Consider the following 19179-nt stretch of genomic DNA (forward strand, 5'->3'; position numbering starts at 1 on the left):
GTTTAGCCCTCGTTCACACATCAGTATTTGACAGCTAAAACCAGGATTAGACCATAAACAGAGTAATAGGAAGATTTGTGCTTCGTTGTTTTAGACCCACTCCTGGTTTTGGCTTATAAATCCTGATGTAAAATGCTATGTGAATGAGACCCTACACAACATGTTTTCTGCACGCATAAAAGGTACAGGCGAGGGTTTTCTCGTTTGTTGGCCGATTGCCCCTATGTGCAGTCGTATGACTGATCGTTGGTGTGTGTAAATTGACCTATACAAAAAAAAAAGCCGGAATAAAATATACAAACCCGGAACGAAAGGCTCAATAAATTCCAGCTGAAAAAATGCTTGGCGCACTCCAAGGGAGGTCTGAAGGGTCAGTGCACACCAGCAGTTTCCGAGTTAGTTTATTACTAGTGATCAAATACTTATCACCTCTCCTGTGGTGAAGAACATTTATATTACGGCTATGGACACCTTTCACGTGGAAAAATGATTTTTCCATATGTTACTATCAGTAAAGAGAAAAACACAGAGGCCGTGTTCACATCACCGTTTAGTTTTCCATTCTTCTGATCCGTGAGAAGAACATAAAAAAAGCAACAAAAACGGATCCTGTATTTTAAGCTTCCGTTATGCACAGTTCTACACATTTTGCATCCGCTTTAGCCATTTCCATCTGAGATCCATATTTTAGATGGAAAAAAAAGTCCTACACAAAGTATTTTTTTCCAAAATAACAGATCTCCGATGTAAATGGTTAAAACATAAGCCTAATGTGTGTAACTGTGCATAACGGAAGCTTAAAATGCAGGATCCGTGTTATTGTTTATTTTTCTGTACTTCTGATGAGTCATGTAAACCCGGCCTAAGTTTAATTCTGCAACCTTTATCCCTTTGCTCATTTTCATGTCCCTTCACAATTTACAACCTGCTCCTAGTTTAAAAATGTTCTCGTGTCATATCCCTTCCTGTCACACATGCTGGATGTGAGTTGTGTGTGTCCAAGATGCTGCTGCCCTCACTAGCTCTCGTGTATCAGCACAGCTTCTTTCCAGGGATCTCCTTACTCCTGTACATACTTGCTGAGTGTTTAATTCTCCCTCCTCTTGCACAGTTGGCTGTGGGTGCTGTATTCTCTCTGCACGATACACAACGTGATTCACCACCTCTCCCCTGCAGGATGTATTGTTTGTGTGCTTTCTTCTACAGTATGATACAGTACAACCTACGCAGTACTCATTCCCTGAAAACTTTGATGCTTTCCTCTGCTTTCTGATCTGCCGTGTACAACCTCCCCCCGCTCCCTGCTGCTTTCTGATCGGCCGTGTACAACCTCCTCCCGCTCCCTGCTGCTTTCTGATCGGCCGTGTACAACCTCCTCCCGCTCCCTGCTGCTTTCTGATCGGCCGTGTACAACCTCCTCCCGCTCCCTGCTGCTTTCTGATCTGCCGTGTACAACCTCCTCCCGCTCCCTGCTGCTATCTGATCGGCCGTGTACAACCTCCTCCCGCTCCCTGCTGCTTTCTGATCGGCCGTGTACAACCTCCTCCCCCTCCCTGCTGCTTTCTGATCGGCCGCGTACAACCTCCTCCCCCTCCCTGCTGCTTTTTGATCGGCCGCGTACAACCTCCTCCCCCTCCCTGCTGCTTTCTGATCGGCCGCGTACAACCTCCTCCCTTACTCCCTGCTGCTTTCTGATCGGCTGTGTACAACCTCCTCCCGCTCCCTGCTGCTTTCTGATCGGCCGTGTACAACCTCCTCCCCCTCTCTGCTGCTTTCTGATAGGCCTTGTACAACCTCCTCCCGCTCCCTGCTGCTTTCTGATCGGCCGTGTACAACCTCCTCCCGCTCCCTGCTGCTTTCTGATGGGCCGTGTACAACCTCCTCCCGCTCCCTGCTGCTTTCTGATCGGCCGTGTACAACCTCCTCCCCCTCCCTGCTGCTTTCTGATCGGCCGTGTACAACCTCCTCCCGCTCCCTGCTGCTTTCTGATGGGCCGTGTACAACCTCCTCCCGCTCCCTGCTGCTTTCTGATCGGCCGTGTACAACCTCCTCCCCCTCCCTGCTGCTTTCTGATCGGCCGTGTACGACCTCCTCCCGCTCCCTGCTGCTTTCTGATCGGCCGTGTACGACCTCCTCCCGCTCCCTGCTGCTTTCTGATCGGCTGTGTACAACCTCCTCCCGCTCCCTGCTGCTTTCTGATCGGCCGTGTACAACCTCCCCCCGCTCCCTGCTGCTTTCTGATGTACAACCTCCTCCCGCTCCCTGCTGCTTTCTGATCGGCCGTGTACGACCTCCTCCCGCTCCCTGCTGCTTTCTGATCGGCTGTGTACAACCTCCTCCCCCTCCCTGCTGCTTTCTGATCGGCCGTGTACAACCTCCTCCCCCTCCCTGCTGCTTTCTGATCGGCCGTGTGCAACCTCCTCCCTTACTCCCTGTCGCATTTTCTAACACTGCAAGAAGGAAGATGGAAAACAGAGAGCGGACACAGCCAGGAGTAGTGTGCTGTCTGATCTGTCACATGAAGCAACACAGCCAGCTATGTGAAGGAATTACACACAGTCTACAGCAACAGCATGGTAGGACATATTTAATGAAGACTAGAAAGTTGTTTTAAATTTTGTATTTAGAAAGTGAATGAGCATTAACAAAATATCAGTGCAAATGTGTCCATAGCTTGTAAGCTTCAGAGCCCGCTGTGTAAAACCTTCTGTACGTGCTGTACAGTAAAGGGTCAGATCATGTATAAAAGTTGGAAGAACTGAGCTCGCTCAAGGATTTCTTTTACTTGACCACATCAGGCACCGCGGAGCAGCAGCCGTGATACAAACACCAGTTTTCAAATTGATTTTCAATGACCGCGCAGTTTTGCCGGCTAAAACTGCTGTTTACGTAAGTGCCATTTAGACGAGAAAGGAGAGCAGCACATGTGCATCCACCTGTCCGTTCACAGGTGTGAGACGGGGCCCAGCATCAGACGGAGGTGCATACGGCCCTTTAAGAGTCCGTTCAATAATGGCTGCACAGTTTTGCAGGTAAACAGCAGCTTTACCCATTAACAATCAAATTGAAGACCGCACAGAGCAGGATTTCGGCATGGTTTTCAGCTGCACCTCGGACACCCAGAAATTGCTCGGTGGGGACTTAAAAATCAAAAATTTGTGAACCCACACTGATGAGTGGAAGAGATTAACCCCTTAACGACCACCCACCGTCTCTTAAAGATGGGCATTGCAGGTCTCCGGTCTGCAGCAACGTCCTTGGTGTTACTGCCGATGGGGGGGGGGGGGGTTTAAATGGCTGCCGGAGCGCTCCAATGCTAAAGACTTGCTGTTCCTAGAGCTGACTCCTGCTTAATGGGGTTGTCCCACGGAAAATATTCTACAGTTTTCAAACCAAGCACCTGGATCTAAAGACTTTTGCATGTCATCAAAAAAATTTCATAGCCATTGAATTATTCATTAAAATGTATCTGTGTAGCGCCACCTGCTGTTTGTTTTATTTTTATTTCTTTGTCCATCTCACTGAGAAGGCCGCACATGCTCAGTTTCATCCTTCAGCTGCCTCCTGAGTTGTGATAGGGAGAGAGCTCCAGCAGAAAGGACACTCCCCTGAGCTGCCCCAGAAAGGACACTCCCCCTGAGCTGCCCCAGAAAGGACACTCCCCTTGAACTGTGATAGGGAGAGCATGGACATGCCCCCTCAGCTGCAGCAGAAAGGACACTCCCCTTGAGCTGTCAGCTTGATATAAATCTGGCAGATCAATGAATGGAGAGATCTCTGGACCCATGTGAGGTGCAGAGCTGGTTCTAGCTTTGTTAGAAAGAGATCGTCATGTTCTGTATGATGTCTGATTTAAATTTTTTAAAATTAGTCATGGGATAACCCCTTTAAAATCCAGGTTCTGACGAAGCTCCGACGCCTGCTGTTAACCCTTTGATCATGCCACGATCCATACCATGGAAGCAATTCTATGAAGGACCCCAGGGCTGTCTGCGCTGTAAGCCTGCGGTTAGGGCGGACTAGTCTCCCTCACAGCAGCCGTTAGCACATGAGTAGGCTAATACGTTATAAATGTGAAATAAAGTAAAAATAAAAGAATAATAAAAAAAATTACTATTTACTGTAAAATATATTCTATTTGCACACATAGAATTTAATTATCAGGTTATTTAGTGTAAAACATGAATGACGTAAAAAATAAAAATACCATAAATAGCTTTTTTCTATATTTCCAAAGCAAAAAAAATATTAAAATTACACCGTAATTCATAAGTATCTGCAAACCATGGCACAAAATACAATTTCTTCCATATAAAGCCTCATTCACACGTCAGTCCCCATTCATTTTGATGTGTGCAGGCTCTATGTTGTCGGTGTTCACGTCCATTATAGTCTATGGGTCCGTGTTGCGTCCGTGTTTCGCTGATGATTAAGAAGCGATGCTTTTAAAACTATTTTTCAGCTGTTCAGTGTCAGTAAAACACGGATGCATCACTGACCACTTGCTCACGGATTTGAGCACGGACGTGTGAATGAGGCTTAACACAAAGACTGACAGTCAAAAACGTTACGGCTGCTGTAATGCAGAGAGGCAAAATTAAAACCGGTTTCTGCTGATTAAGGGGTTAATAACAAGGTCACTTCAGCATCTTCTAACGATTCCTCACACGCCCGGCGCTCACTTCTCATTATGACCCTTATGAGCAGCCTCTTGCGTGTTGATTTCTATTGATTGCTCGTTTAGTTTCTGCACTTGTTCCTAGAGTCAAACCAATTGTCTTTCTGCGCAGGGACCCATGGAGCAAAGGCTGGCGGAATTCAGAGCGAGAAAAGCCGAAATTCGTCTGCCGCCTGGGCCAAGCGGCGGTGGGGAGGGGAGCAGAGGCGCAGAGCAGAAAGGAAGGACGTTTATACAGGCGGCAAAAGAAAAAATATTCAGGGTCTGCAGCAAGTGGAAAACCATGGAGCCTGCAGAGACCGAGGTGAGACCGGAGCCGCAGCGCCAAAGAGCATGTCTCCCAAAATGGAGACCGTTAAAAGAACACGGGCAGAACTGACGCGTTGTGGCTGGGGCAGGAAAATGACATAACGCATCAGATCGTTCCTTTTAACCCCTTCGACCTCTGATGTGTACGTATGTCCAAGGATTGTCACGAGCTTAGCCTGCACCATATGCCGCGGCTGCTGGCGGTGTAATACAGCTGACACCCAGTCATTTAACCCCTCAGATGCCGCGGTTAATAATGGCATCAGTATGTGATGGGTTACACAGATGGTGGGGGGTCCCTGCCCCCCGTGGCAAAGTATCCAATAGGATACTAAGGCAGTTTGTAGCATGGAGCACTACAGTTGTCACTTCGAAGGCCTTTATAGTGAAGCTCAGCCTCCCAGGCACTTGAGAGAGCAGAATCTGGCAGAATAAAGTTTCATAATCACTCTACTTCTGATTATGAAAGCTACCTAGTGCTGTCAGTAGTGTTAGGTGAAGCAAGCTTCAGAAGTTACATCCGAGGTCAAAACTTGGGACTAATACTGTACCGAGATCTGGCTTCTGTTCTTACTAGAACCTCGGAACCAAAGCAGAGTTTGGTTTTAAGTTTTAAAGTGGTTTTCCACTTTAAAAGTCAACTACCGAAGTTATTCAGTGAAGTCATGCGCGACTTCGTGAATAACTAACTTGGGATCATTGGAGCCCGTCCATTCTAATACTGTACGGAGACGGATCTCTCTACAGTATTATTCTGAAGTTTTGAATATTATTCTGAAGCTCGCTTCGCTCAACACTAGCTGTCAGCAGTTTAGCATGGTCAAAACTGCTGACAGACTGCCTTTAAGGTGAAAAAAAAAGTTAAAAAAAGAAAAAGTATAAATGTATTGCTATACAAGTTATCGTGTCATTTATACCATACGGTGAATGCCATAAAAAAAGGAATTCCGGAATTGCTGTTTTTCTTCATCCCCAAAATAGTACAAATGAAAACTACAATTTAGCCTTTAAAAAAACATTCACACGGCTCTATGAAAAAATAAAAAAGTTCTGGGTCTTAGAATATGGCGGTAAGGGATTATATTGCACCAACGTAGTAAAACATAACAGAACTACATCAATTGTGTATTGTCATAATCACAGGGACCCACAGAGGGAAGATATCATGTCAATTATCCTACACAGTGAATGCTGTAAAATATTTAAAAATAGAATAAAAAGTTGTATGTGTAAAAAAAAAAACTTGTCCCACAAAAAACAAGCCATGAAAAAAAAAAATATATGGCTATTGGAATATGACAGTAAAAAGATCCCTGCGATCTGAAGACCAAAATAGGCTATGTCCTTAAGGGGTTAATATATAGTTTACTGCTAGAAGAGGTCTTCTATGAGCCGTGCAGTACCTGGCGGCCGCTCCGTTTTGTGTGGACGCACAGTAGCTGGCGATTTTTAGATTTTGGTTATTTTTTTTTTTTTTTGCAGGTTTTGTGGAGGATGCCAGTGACCCCAGAAGACGCAGCACAGTCCGAGGCCGAGCCTGCCTCCCCCTCCATGTGGAAAACCATCCTTCTATTGAAGTTCATCCTGTGGCTCTTACTGCTCGGACTGTTTGTGGAGCTTGAGTTCGGCCTGGCCTATTTCGTCCTTTCCATGTTCTATTGGATATATGAAGGAACTCGCAGGCCTGGCCTAAAAAAGAAAGGGGAGAGGAGCGCTTACTCCGTCTTCAACCCCGGATGTGAGGCCATTCAGGGAACGTTAACTGCAGAGCAGTTTGAGAGAGAGCTTCACTACAGTACCCTGGCCGGCACCTAGGACGAGCAGGCAGCGGTCAGCGTATGTTATATAGGCCGGCCAGTCCCATCCTGCACTGGGGCATTGTAAAGTTTTCACATCTGAGACAATTGGGCCATATAGCTGGGATAATAGGTGCGGGTCCCGAGAACTGAGCGGTGAAGGTGGTGGCTGGAGAACTCCGGGTTTTCTGGGGTTCGGCCACCACCAAGCTCTCTCTTCGTAGTAGTGAATGGGAGCACACCGCACTTGTGTGGCCACCACTCCCATTCATTTCTATGGGTCCGCCAAAAAAACTGAAGTTACTCCGGGTGCATTCAGTTTCCACATGTCCGTTCTGCAAAAAAATAGAACATGTCCTATAATTGTCTGCATTAGAGCTCTTTCACACTTGCGTTCTCCGGATCCGGCGTGTACTCCACTTGCCGGAATTACACGCCGGATCCGGAAAAATGCAAGTGAACTGAAAGCATTTGAAGACGGATCAGTCTTCAAAATGCGTTCAGTGTTACTATGGCAGCCGGACGCTATTAAAGTCCTGGTTGCCATAGTAGTAGTGGGGAGCGGGGGAGCGGTATACTTACAGTCCGCGCGGCTCTCGGTGCGCTCCAGAATGACGTCAGAGCGCCCCATGCGCATGGATGACGTGTCCATGCGATCACGTCATCCATGCGCCTGGGGCGCCCTGACGTCACTCTGGAGCGCCCCGGGAGCCGCACGGACGGTAAGTATGCTGCTCCCCCGCTCCCCACTACACTTTACCATGGCTGCCAGGACTTTAGCGTCCCGGCAGCCATGGTAACCACTCTAAAAAAGCTAAACGTTGTATCCGGCAATGCGCCGAAACAACGTTTAGCTTAAGGCCGGATCCGGCCTTTCAATGGGCATTAATTCCGGATCCGGCCTTGCGGCAAGTGTTCAGGATTTTTAGCCGGAGCAAAAAGCGCAGCATGCTGCAGTATTTTCTCCGGCCAAAAAACTTTCCGGTCCGGAACTGAAGACTTCCTGATGCATCCTGAACGGATTTCTCTCCATTCAGAATGCATTAGGATAAAACTGATCAGGATTCTTCCGGCATAGAGCCCCGACGACGGAACTCTGTGCCGGAACAAAAGAACGCAGGTGTGAAAGAGCCCTTATGGACAAGGATAGGACTGTTCTATTAGGGGCCATCTGTTCCGTTCCGCAAATAACGGATTGCACAAGGATGTCATACATACAGTCGTGTGCATGAGCCCTAAGTGTGATTTTTCTCCCTCCTTATCATCCTGTGAGCTCCGGAGCTGAGAACAAACAGCGAGGAAAGTAAGGGAAAGGACGTCACAGCAGTACAGCGCTGGTAGAAGGGAGACGCCCCCCTGCTTCTGAGTGAAATGCATCTAGCTGTGCTGCTGAAACATGAATAATATGGCTGAAAAAACATTAGGGAAACCTGAACATAACTGTTCCTTCACAGTTATGATTGTACAAAGAAGCACAGCCGTTATGAATTATTATTTTTTTTTTTTTTTTTAAACTCAGGTACGGTTTAAAGTCAAATCCTGGCCTACACCTTTTAAGGGATCTTTAATAAATGGAATAACTCCCCCTACGGTTATGTTCACGTGTGGTGAATACACAGAGAATTTTCCTTCACAGAATTGTAGCTGTAACATAGGCAGCATACTACAGTGCCAGCATAGTGGATGAGGTTGCAGCAGCAGAACCTGACTTGTGGTGCAGATTTTAAATCTCAAGAAAGTCAATTTATGCTGCAAATTTCGCCCTTTTCAGTGCATAGGGTGAAAACCGTGGAAATTTTTTATGCAGAAGCATCACAGGTTATGGTGTGGAATCCCGGTGAAAAATTCGCCCCATGTGTCTGTGACCTAATAAATAGAAAGTGGTGAACTGTCATACAAATCTCCTCTGTTCTTCTGCCGCAGCCTCAATGGGTCTGTGTCCTGTGGTGTTAAGAGCACATATACAGTATATATCATACGTGACCACGGGGGCTATTTACCGCAAGCTGTGAAAGCATGTGATTGTCGAAAAACCCCTTTTAAGAGCTCATGCATGCGGTCCGACCGTAGGGCCGCCGCATGCGGACGCGGACCCATTCACTTGAATGCATGCACTACTTTTTTGCGATGCAGAGACACAGACAGAAGCCCCACGAAAGCTCTCCGTAGTGCTTCTGTGCCTCCGTTACGCACCGCACCTTCCAGATTGCGGACCCATTCAAGTGAGCTGGGGCCCGTATATTGTGGACCCACTGTTTGCGGGCCACAATACCGTCCCGGCGGGCACATGGTCGTGAGCATGAGCCCTAAAGGAATATCCTAATTTCATCAAGACTAGCGGAAGGAGCCGGCTTCTCTCAGGTATATTTAATCTATTTAATTTAATGTTTGTGTGTCGTTAAAAGATATATACACTATCCACTATAACAGGGACATCTACAGCACCCTGCCCCCAAACAGTGACCTCCATAGCCCCCCACCCCTTAACACTGACTCCCTCACAGTGCCCGTCCCTTAAAATTGGACCTCTATAGCAGCCCACCCCCTTAACTTTGACCTTTACAGCAGCCTTCCCCTTTAACAGTGAGTTTCACAGCATACCACCCCCTTGACAGTGACATCCACAGGGGCCCGTCCCCTTAACAGTGGCCTTTACAGCAATCTGCCTCTTAACACTGACCTCTATAGCGGACCATCCTCTTAAGGCCTCATGCACACGACAGTATTTTTTCACGGTCCGCAAAAACGGGGTCCGTAGGTCCGTGATCCGTGACCGTTTTTTTGTCCGTGGGTCTTCCTTGATTTTAGGATCCACGGACATGAAAAAAAAGTCGTTTTGGTGTCCGCCTGGCCGTGCGGAGCCAAACGGATCCGTCCTGAATTACAGTGCAAGTCAATGGGGACGGATCCGTTTGATGTTGACACAATAAGGTGCAATTGTAAACTTATCCGTCCCCATTGACTTTTATTGTAAAGTCAGGAGTCCCTTTTTACCATCGGATTGGAGTTTTCTCCAATCCGATGGTATATTTTAACTTGAAGCGTCCCCATCACCATGGGAACGCCTCTAAGTTAGAATATACTGTCGGATATGAGTTAGATCGTGAAACTCAGATCCGACAGTATATTCTAACACAGAGGCGTTCCCAAGGTGATGGGGACGCTTCAGGTTAGAATATACTAAAAAACTGTGTACATGACTGCAGACCCCCCCCCCCCCCCTGTTTTAAACTCATTGGTGGCCAGTGCGGCCGGCCCCCCCCCCCCCTCCCTCCCCTGTAGTTAACTCGTTGGTGGCCAGTGGGCCCTCTCCCCTCCCTCCCCCTCCTAATTAAAATCTCCCCCCTATCATTGGTGGCAGTGGGGAGTACCGATCGGAGTCCCAGTTTAATCACTGGGGCTCCGATCGGTAACCATGGCAACTGGGACGCTACTGCAGTCCCGGTTGCCATGGTTACTTAGCAATTTGTAGAAGCATCATACTTACCTGCGAGCAGCGATGTCTGTGTTCGGCCGGGAGCTTCTACTGGTAAGTGACAGATCATTAGGCAATGCGCCGCACAGACCTGTCACTTACCAGTAGGAGGAGCTCCCGGCCGGACACAGACATCGCAGGTAAGTATAATGCTTCTACAAATTGCTAAGTAACCATGGCAACCGGGACTGCAGTAGCATCCCGGTTGCCATGGTTACCGATCGGAGCCCCAGCGATTAAACTGGGACTCCGATCGGTATTCTCCACTGCCACCAATGATAGGGGGGGAGATTTTAATTAGGAGGGGGAGGGAGGGGGGGCCCACTGGCCACCAACGAGTTAACTACAGGGGAGGGGGGGGGCCCACTGGCCACCAATGAGTTAACTATAAGGGAGGGGGGGCCCACTGGACACCAATGAGTTAACTATAAGGGAGGGGGGGCCCACTGGACACCAATGAGTTAACTATAAGGGAGGGGGGGGGCCCACTGGCTACCAATGAGTTAACTACAGGGGAGGGGGGGGGGGGGGGGGGTCTGCCAGGCAGCAGTGGGCAGTCATGTACACAGTTCTTTTACTATATTCTAACTAGAAGCGTCCCATCACTATGGGAACGCCTCTGTGTTAGAATATACTGCTGAATCTGAGTTTTCACGAAGTGAAAACTCAGCCCTGAAAAAGCTTTTATGCAGACGGATCTTCGGATCCGTCTGTATGAAAGTAACCTACGGCCACGGGACACGGATGCCAATCTTGTGTGCATCCGTGTTCTTTCACGGACCCATTGACTTGAATGGGTCCGTGAACCGTTGTCCGTCAAAAAAATAGGACAGGTCATATTTTTTTGACGGACAGGATACACGGATCACGGTCTCGGCTGCAAAACGGTGCATTTTCTGATTTTTCCACGGACCCATTGAAAGTCGATGGGTCCGCGAAAAAAATGGAAAACGGCACAACGGCCGCGGATGCACACAACGGTCGTGTGCATGAGGCCTAACTGTGACCTCCACAGCAGCCTGCCCCTAGGGTGGCCAGAGGTCCGGTTTTAGGCCGGACAGTCCGGCTTTCAGACTCCCTGTCCTCCGTCTGGCACAGGTCCTGGACAGACACAAGGATGTCCTTTTGAACAGCTGACTCTCATGTAGCAGCACTGTGCTGTCTGAACTGCAAGAAGAAAGTCACCATTACACCCATCCCTGCATCTGACAGAGGAGAAAGAGGGGGCATGGCCTAACAGGATCGGGGGGGTGTCCTTTTGAACAGCTCATTCTAAGATAGCAGCACTGTACTGTCCGAGTGTGAGCTGCAGGGAGAAAGTCACCCTCCCTCCTGCCCCTGCAGCGGACAGAAGTTGATTTTTACCTTCATTTTTTCAATCCCCATGGGATCAGGAGTGGGAGGGGGCGTGGCCTAACTAGATCAGGGGGCGTGGACTAACTAGATCAGGGGCATGGCTGAGCAGGACCTGGGGGCGGGGTTTTAAGTCTTTTGAGGGTGGACACATTGTGGCAGGGGGCGCCTCTGGGCACCTTACTGGCTCATTTGCATACCAAATAAACTGGATTTTCAGAGGATAAAAACATCTATTGCAGGAACAAAGGCACATCTGGAAATAAGGTAGTAAGTGCTATTAGGCCACGGCTTTACTGCAATAGCGACTATCCTGGTGACAGATTTCCTTTAAAGGGACACTGACAGGGCCAATAAGCATATTGAGGTCTATATATGTCACTACAGGCCTTATAATGGGTATTACAATCATATAAGTATCCCCCCTGTCCACATTATACATACAGAAAACTTTAAGTTTTATAACCTGCTCCAACGGTCTGCAATCTGCCCAAGGGGCGGCGTTTCACCTCTCTTGCGCCCAGCCAGCCTCCCCAACTGCCGATTTGAAGCGCCGCCCAGCTCATGAATATTCAGTTTGCTGGGCGGCTTCTGCGATCCCCGCTCTGAAGCGCTGCGCTGAACAGTGCCCTGCGCATGCGCCGGATCTTGTGAAGTCGGGGACAGTAAGCGCCGCCCAGCGAAGTGAATATTGATGAGCTGGGCGGCGCTTCAAAGCGGCAGTTGGGGGAGGCTGGCTGGGCGCAAGAGAAGTGAAACGCCGCCCCTTGGGCAGATTGAAGACCGTTGGAGCAGGTTATAAAACGTAAAGTTTACTGTTTGTATAATGTGGACAGGGGGGATACTTATATGATTGTAATACCCATTATAAGGCCTGTAGTGCCATATATATACCTCAATATGCTTATTGGCCCTGTCAGTGTCCCTTTAAAGCTCTCCTACAGCAGTGAAGAAAAATGTCTGGGTTGTTATGGAAACCTGGTGTCAAACTGTGTGTATGTGGAGGCTAACGGCCTGTGGCTTCTATTGGCTTATAAGGGTCATGTGACCAAGCTTCTATTGGCTCATGCATTTTGGGGGAATACCTCAGGACGTCCTAAAGAGCTGAGACCCGGTCTAAAACCTGATGTACCTGTGTGCCAAATTTCGTGATTGTAAACGCGACCGTGCGCATTCCTTTAGCGGACAAACACTCCGATTTCTATATTAGATCTCTGCTTGCAGTCATTGAGTACTTCCAGTGGATACTTACCTGTCCTGGTCATGTGATGGGTGCACATTAATCGGAGATCTTGCTTATAACGAGCTGTGCACTTGGTATCATCACATGACCAGGACGGATCCTAGGCAGCGCCTTAGGGCTCATGCACAGAAACGTATTTTTGCGGGATAGATGCGGACCTGTTTTATCCGCAATGTGTGAACAAGGCCTACAGGTTTCCATTTAATGACAGCAAGCAGACATCTTGAAAACGATAAAGAATTGGTCCAGGCTGTTGAAGAATTAATGACTTTTTATTCTACATTGATTAGCGTTTATTTTCTGAAGGCAGGATACCCCTTTAATGTGCTGACAACCTACACGTTCTACGTGAATCACTGCTGCGGCGTTTCTGTATCAATGTGTAACCGGAGATGAATCCCATCAGGCCAGTAAAGAGGGGGCCTATGTGTCCATAATGTGAAATTAGGTGCATGGGTGGCGGAGATCATGATGTGGCGGATGTATTAAGTGCTGCACCGCAGTCCTGACTTACAGGGCGCAGCGTCGTGTCCGCACAATACGTTCTTATTAGGCAGTGAGGGCCTGGCGCTAAAGCCGTCATGGCGTGTCAATGGCTGCAGCGTCTTACCTTCCTCTCATGTTTCTGTGCAGAGCATCTAGACCAGCATTTCTTTTAATATTTTGTGTTTCCTCACCATCTTCAATACCTCAGCTGCTGTCAGTGAATGGGAACTTGTTTCGTCCAAAGGCTAAAAAATCCATTCTCATTTAACCTGCTCACTCAGGGGACACCTACAGTTATTAACATGAATCCCGTCAGTGCAGTTTTTATTTTATGACACCAAGCAGAGATGTTGAAAATTGTGGAATAGGGACACAAAGTACACTCAATAACAACAACAAAAAAATACTGCCCCCCAGATAGAAATGTTGGATTGCTGCAAAACTCACCCTGCGGGGCCTGTTTCAGGCAGATATGTAATGGTTACAGGGGAGGTCTAGGTCCTGCCACAGCAGGGGGGGGGGAGTGCTTTCCCCGCTTCCCTATAAAAAGGCTCTCAGAGGCTACTTTTGGGTAGTGTACCTAACTGGACGAACTTGAAGACATTTTGCCCAGCTGACAGACTTTAAGAGGGGCATCATTGGAATGAGAGAAGGAGGATGGTCATTTCAATGAATAGTCCTCCATCTAGTATGTTCTGACCTCGCTGTTAGGAGATGCTGTCCACCATCCAGACACAGGCGGCCCATTTATTACACCCCTGTCTCTACCCGGAGCATTGCCAGGCGCTTTCAAGAAGGAAATTTGGCGTCGCGGCGTCCATTATGTGTCTTGCCACTGACAGATAGCGTTTCCTTCATTTGCAGTGGTGTCGTAAACTAGAAGCCTGGACTGCTACAGATTGGACCAGAATCGTCCTTAGTGATGAATGCAGGTTCTGTTTGGGATCACATGACAGTCGGGATGGAGTAAGGAGGGCCGTATCTCATCTTGTATCCAGGCTGGAGGCCGTATCTCATCTTGTATCCAGGCTAGAGGCCGTATCTCATCTTGTATCCAGGCTAGAGGCCGTATCACATCTTGTATCCAGGATAGAGGCCGTATCACATCTTGTATCTAGGCTGGAGGCCGTATCTCATCTTGTATCCAGGTTAGAGGCCGTATCTCATCTTGTATCCAGGTTAGAGGCCGTATCTCATCTTGTATCCAGGATAGAGGCCGTATCTCATCTTGTATCTAGGCTAGAGGCCGTATCTCATCTTGTATCCAGGTTAGAGGCCGTATCTCATCTTGTATCCAGGATAGAGGCCGTATCACATCTTGTATCCAGGATAGAGGCCGTATCTCATCTTGTATCCAGGATAGAGGCCGTATCACATCTTTTATCCAGGATAGAGGCCGTATCACATCTTGTATCCAGGATAGAGGCCGTATCACATCTTGTATCCAGGATAGAGGCCGTATCTCATCTTGTATCTAGGCTAAAGGCCGTATCTCATCTTGTATCTAGGATAGAGGCCGTATCTCATCTTGTATCTAGGCTAGAAGCTTTATCTCATCTTGTATCCAGGATAGAGGTCGTATCTCATCTTGTATCTAGGCTAGACGCTGTATCTCATCTTGTATCCAGGATAGAGGCCGTATCTCATCTTGTATCCAGGCTAGAGGCCGTATCTCATCTTGTATCCGGGATAGAGGCCGTATCTCATCTTGTATCCGGGATAGAGGCCGTATCTCATCTTGTATCCAGGCTAAAGGCCGTATCTCATCTTGTATCTAGGATAGAGGCCGTATCACATCTTGTATCCAGGATAGAGGCCGTATCTCATCTTGTATCTAGGCTAAAGGCCGTATCTCATCTTGTATCTAGGCTAAAGGCCGTATCTCATCTTGTATCTAGGATAGAGGCCGTATCTCATCTTGTATCTAGGCTAGAGGCTGTATCTCATCTTGTATCCAGGATAGAGGTCGTATCTCATCTTGTATCTAGGCTAGAAGCTGTATCTCATCTTGTATCCAGGATAGAGGCCGTATCTCATCTTGTATCCAGGCTAGAGGCCGTATCTCATCTTGTATCCGGGATAGAGGCCGTATCTCATCTTGTATCCAGGCTAAAGGCCGTATCTCATCTTGTATCTAGGATAGAGGCCGTATCACATCTTGTATCCAGGATAGAGGCCGTATCTCATCTTGTATCCGGGATAGAGGCCGTATCTCATCTTGTATCCGGGATAGAGGCCGTATCTCATCTTGTATCCAGGCTAAAGGCCGTATCTCATCTTGTATCTAGGATAGAGGCCGTATCTCATCTTGTATCTAGGCTAGAAGCTGTATCTCATCTTTTATCCAGGATAGAGGCCGTATCACATCTTGTATCCAGGATAGAGTCCGTATCTCATCTTGTATCTAGGCTAGAGGCCGTATCTCATCTTGTATCCAGGATAGAGGCCGTAACTTATCTTGTATCTAGGCTAAAGGCCGTATCTCACCTTGTATCTAGGATAGAGGCCGTATCTCATCTTGTATCCAGGATAGAGGCCGTATCTTATCTTGTATCTAGGCTAAAGGCCGTATCTCACCTTGTATCTAGGATAGAGGCCGTATCTCATCTTGTATCTAGGCTAGAAACTGTATCTCATCTTTTATCCAGGCTAGAGGCCGTATCTCATCTTGTATCCAGGCTAGAGGCCGTATCTCATCTTGTATCCAGGCTAGAGGCCGTATCTCATCTTGTATCCAGGCTAGAGGCCGTATCTCATCTTGTATCCAGGCTAGAGGCCGTATCTCATCTTGTATCCAGGCTAGAGGCCGTATCTATTTTTGAATCCAGACTAGAGGCCGTATCTCTTTTTGAATCCAGACTAGAGGCCGTATCTCATCTTGTATCCAGGATAGAGGCCGTATCTCACCTTGTATCCAGACTAGATGCCGTATCTCACCTTGTATCTAGGCTAGAGGCCGTATCTCACCTTGTATCCAGGATAGAGGCCGTATATCATCTTGTATCCAGGATAGAGGCCGTATCTCATCTTGTATCCAGGATAGAGGACGTATCTCATCTTGTATCCAGGATAGAGGCCATATCTCATCTTGAATCCAGACTAGAGGCCGTATCTCATCTTGTATCCAGACTAGAGGCCGTATCTCATCTTGTATCCAGACTAGAGGCCGTATCTCATCTTGTATCCAGGATAGAGGCCGTATCTCATTTTGAATCCAGGATAGAGGTGCCCAACAGGGTCCTAGAGCCTCCTTTCCCAATAAACGTCTCCTTTCCTCTAATATTGTGATCACTTCCATTTATCCTCATTACATTCACACGGAGATACCTTCATGTTGCGGTATTTTTCTCGTCAGTGTATATTGGCTCCTGGCCTCCATCTTGTTCTGTTGCCAGCAGGGGAGGGGGTGTCCAGTGTCCCTCACCACCTTCCGCTTTGCCGTCTGGCAGCAATATAAACTGGTTCTCCTCAGCAGATGGTGCAGCGGCTGCAGCCAAACGACTGGGGCCCCGATGGCTTCCGGACAGATGGGGCTCGGTGACCTGGTTGGTGGGATTTTCTGCTGTCTCCAGTGAAATTATCTTCTGTTCCCCTTCGTTTCATCCTTAACGCAAAGAAATATTCATAACAATCAAAACAAGACTGGATTCAGCAGCGAAAAATGTGCATTTCTAGACTAAAGCCCCAAATCTTCTGATTATCTTCTGACAACTGAGCTGCGGTCGGGGATGTGAGAAGATTATGGGATGAGACGAGTGAAATGTTTTATTCTGCTTTCACTCTCACACGTTCCATCATTTTACTGTTAGTGCCGCGCTCCCATGTTATACCGCCCGTGTGTGTGCTTACTGCTAATAACTGTCCTGGACGGGCTGCTTCTACTGGAGGCTTCGGTGTGATAGATAATCCACTTGACTATGGATGGTGCCCGTTCTTGATCGGTCTTCATTCTGCAGGTGCCTTCAGCACTGACAATCTTGGGTACAGAGGAGACGCACGTGGTGCCCTTATTCCTGGAATCGCTCTAAGCCCTGATACACTGAATCTGTCCCCAGCGACCCCCTCCCCATCCAGCTGCTTGGATAGGCACGTAGCTGTGCTTCACCCAATTCTTTCTTTAATCCAAGGCTCCTTTCCCAGTTATAATATTTTTTCTTAAGGCACAACTTGGTGTGACGCTGGGCAATCATGAGCCCCAGGAAATATGTGGGGGCCACCCTTCACCCCCCGGGCTTTCCAAGAAGAGCCCATCACTGTGCACCGCTGTGGAATAAATGCACCGTGTGGTAGCAGGCCAGGTCCCCCGCCTGTGAGCTGTTTGGCCACCAACCCTCCTGCAAAGGGGCTGCCATATTATCGGGGGGGGGGGGGGGAGGGGGTTATGATGAGCCCGGGCAGCCATCCCATGCCGTCTGCATGTGTATATCAAATGGTATTTGTGGATACTCCGTAGATGATTTCTAAGTATCCATTCATTGCATCTTTTTAACATATCTTGTGTATTTTACATCTCTGATTAATGTCAGTGAATAGAAACATGATTGTTTGAAACCAAAGACCGGCACTCGCTATATTCTGATTATAAAGCAAAAAAATAATAATCATAAAATCCAAATTACTTTTCTCTCCATAAACGCACTGGAAATTCTACACGTTTAATTGCAAATCAATAACAACATTTCTCCAGTTTGTGTTAATCCTTTACAGAAAGTAAAAAAAAATAGCATTGTCAGCATTTTTCTTTAAAAACAAAAATTGATTATATGAACTGAAAACATTGTCTGAGATCTCCCTTTCATTTGAAGGACTGAGCTGATATTTGACGCCATTGTTCCTGAGGATTGCCTGACATCTGTGTTGCATGGAGTAGACCGACCTCTGGCCCCTCCGAACAAGTCTTCCAGTCCAGGGCGATGGGACTCCATTCCACGGTTCTTCTGCTCTCTATGGGACTGAGATCGGGGATTGGGCGGCCGCTCCGTTACCTCAATCCTGTTGGTCTCTTACTGGGGTGTTTGGGGTCATTGTCCTGTTGAAATCATTTCAAGGCCATTTCTTTTTCGGCAACACAATCTCCTCTAGTATTGTGATCTAATCAGACTGATCCCTGGTAAGCGATAAATACCGTGGTATGAGAAACCTCCCCATGTCACGATTTCTGCCCCACCATGCTTTACTGTCTTCACAGTGGCTTCAGTGCTCAGGGGACATCTGACATACTGTCTGTGGCCCCCAGACTCAAACTATTCTGCTTTCATCAGTCCACAAAATGTTGTGTCTTTTCTCTTTTGACCAGTCAATGTGTTTCTTGGCAAATTCTTACCTCTTCAGGATGTCTTTTTTGCGGGACTTTGCGGGGAGACTTGGCTTCATTTCATCATCTTCTGATTGTAGCAGAGCTCACCGGTGGCTTCACTTAATCATCTTCTGATTGTAGCAGAGCTCACCGGTGACTTCACTTCATGGTCTTCTGATTGTAGCAGAGCTCACCGGTGACTTTACTTCATGGTCTTCTGATTGTAGCAGAGCTCACCAGTGACTTCACTTCATGGTCTGCTGATTGTAGCAGAGCTCACCGGTGACTTCACTTCATGGCCTTCTGATTGTAGCAGAGCTCACCGGTGACTTCACTTCATGGTCTTCTGATTGTAGCAGAGCTCACCGGTGACTTCACTTCATGGTCTTCTGATTGTAGCAGAGCTCACCGGTGACTTTACTTCATGGTCTTCTGATTGTAGCAGAGCTCACCGGTGACTTCACTTCATCATCTTCTGATTGTAGCAGAGCTCACCGGTGACCTCACTTCATGGTCTTCTGATTGTAGCAGAGCTCACCAGTG

General features: G+C 47.7%; 2 protein-coding genes across 4 annotated transcripts in view; one reads left to right on the forward strand and one right to left on the reverse strand.

Moving 5' to 3' along the window:
* Positions 1–19179, reverse strand: part of SLC2A9 (solute carrier family 2 member 9) — a 1019898-nt gene that overhangs the window by 299639 nt on the left and 701080 nt on the right. The window lies entirely within an intron of this gene.
* SAYSD1 (SAYSVFN motif domain containing 1) lies at positions 2439–7093 on the forward strand. The gene is made up of 3 exons (XM_044296416.1): positions 2439–2576; positions 4791–4982; positions 6470–7093. The coding sequence occupies exons 1-3, from the start codon at positions 2574–2576 to the stop codon at positions 6800–6802; spliced, it is 528 nt and encodes a 175-aa protein (XP_044152351.1). The 5' UTR covers positions 2439–2573; the 3' UTR covers positions 6803–7093.

Source organism: Bufo gargarizans, chromosome 1, assembly GCF_014858855.1.
Source record: "Bufo gargarizans isolate SCDJY-AF-19 chromosome 1, ASM1485885v1, whole genome shotgun sequence".
Taxonomy (NCBI): Eukaryota; Metazoa; Chordata; class Amphibia; order Anura; family Bufonidae; genus Bufo; species Bufo gargarizans.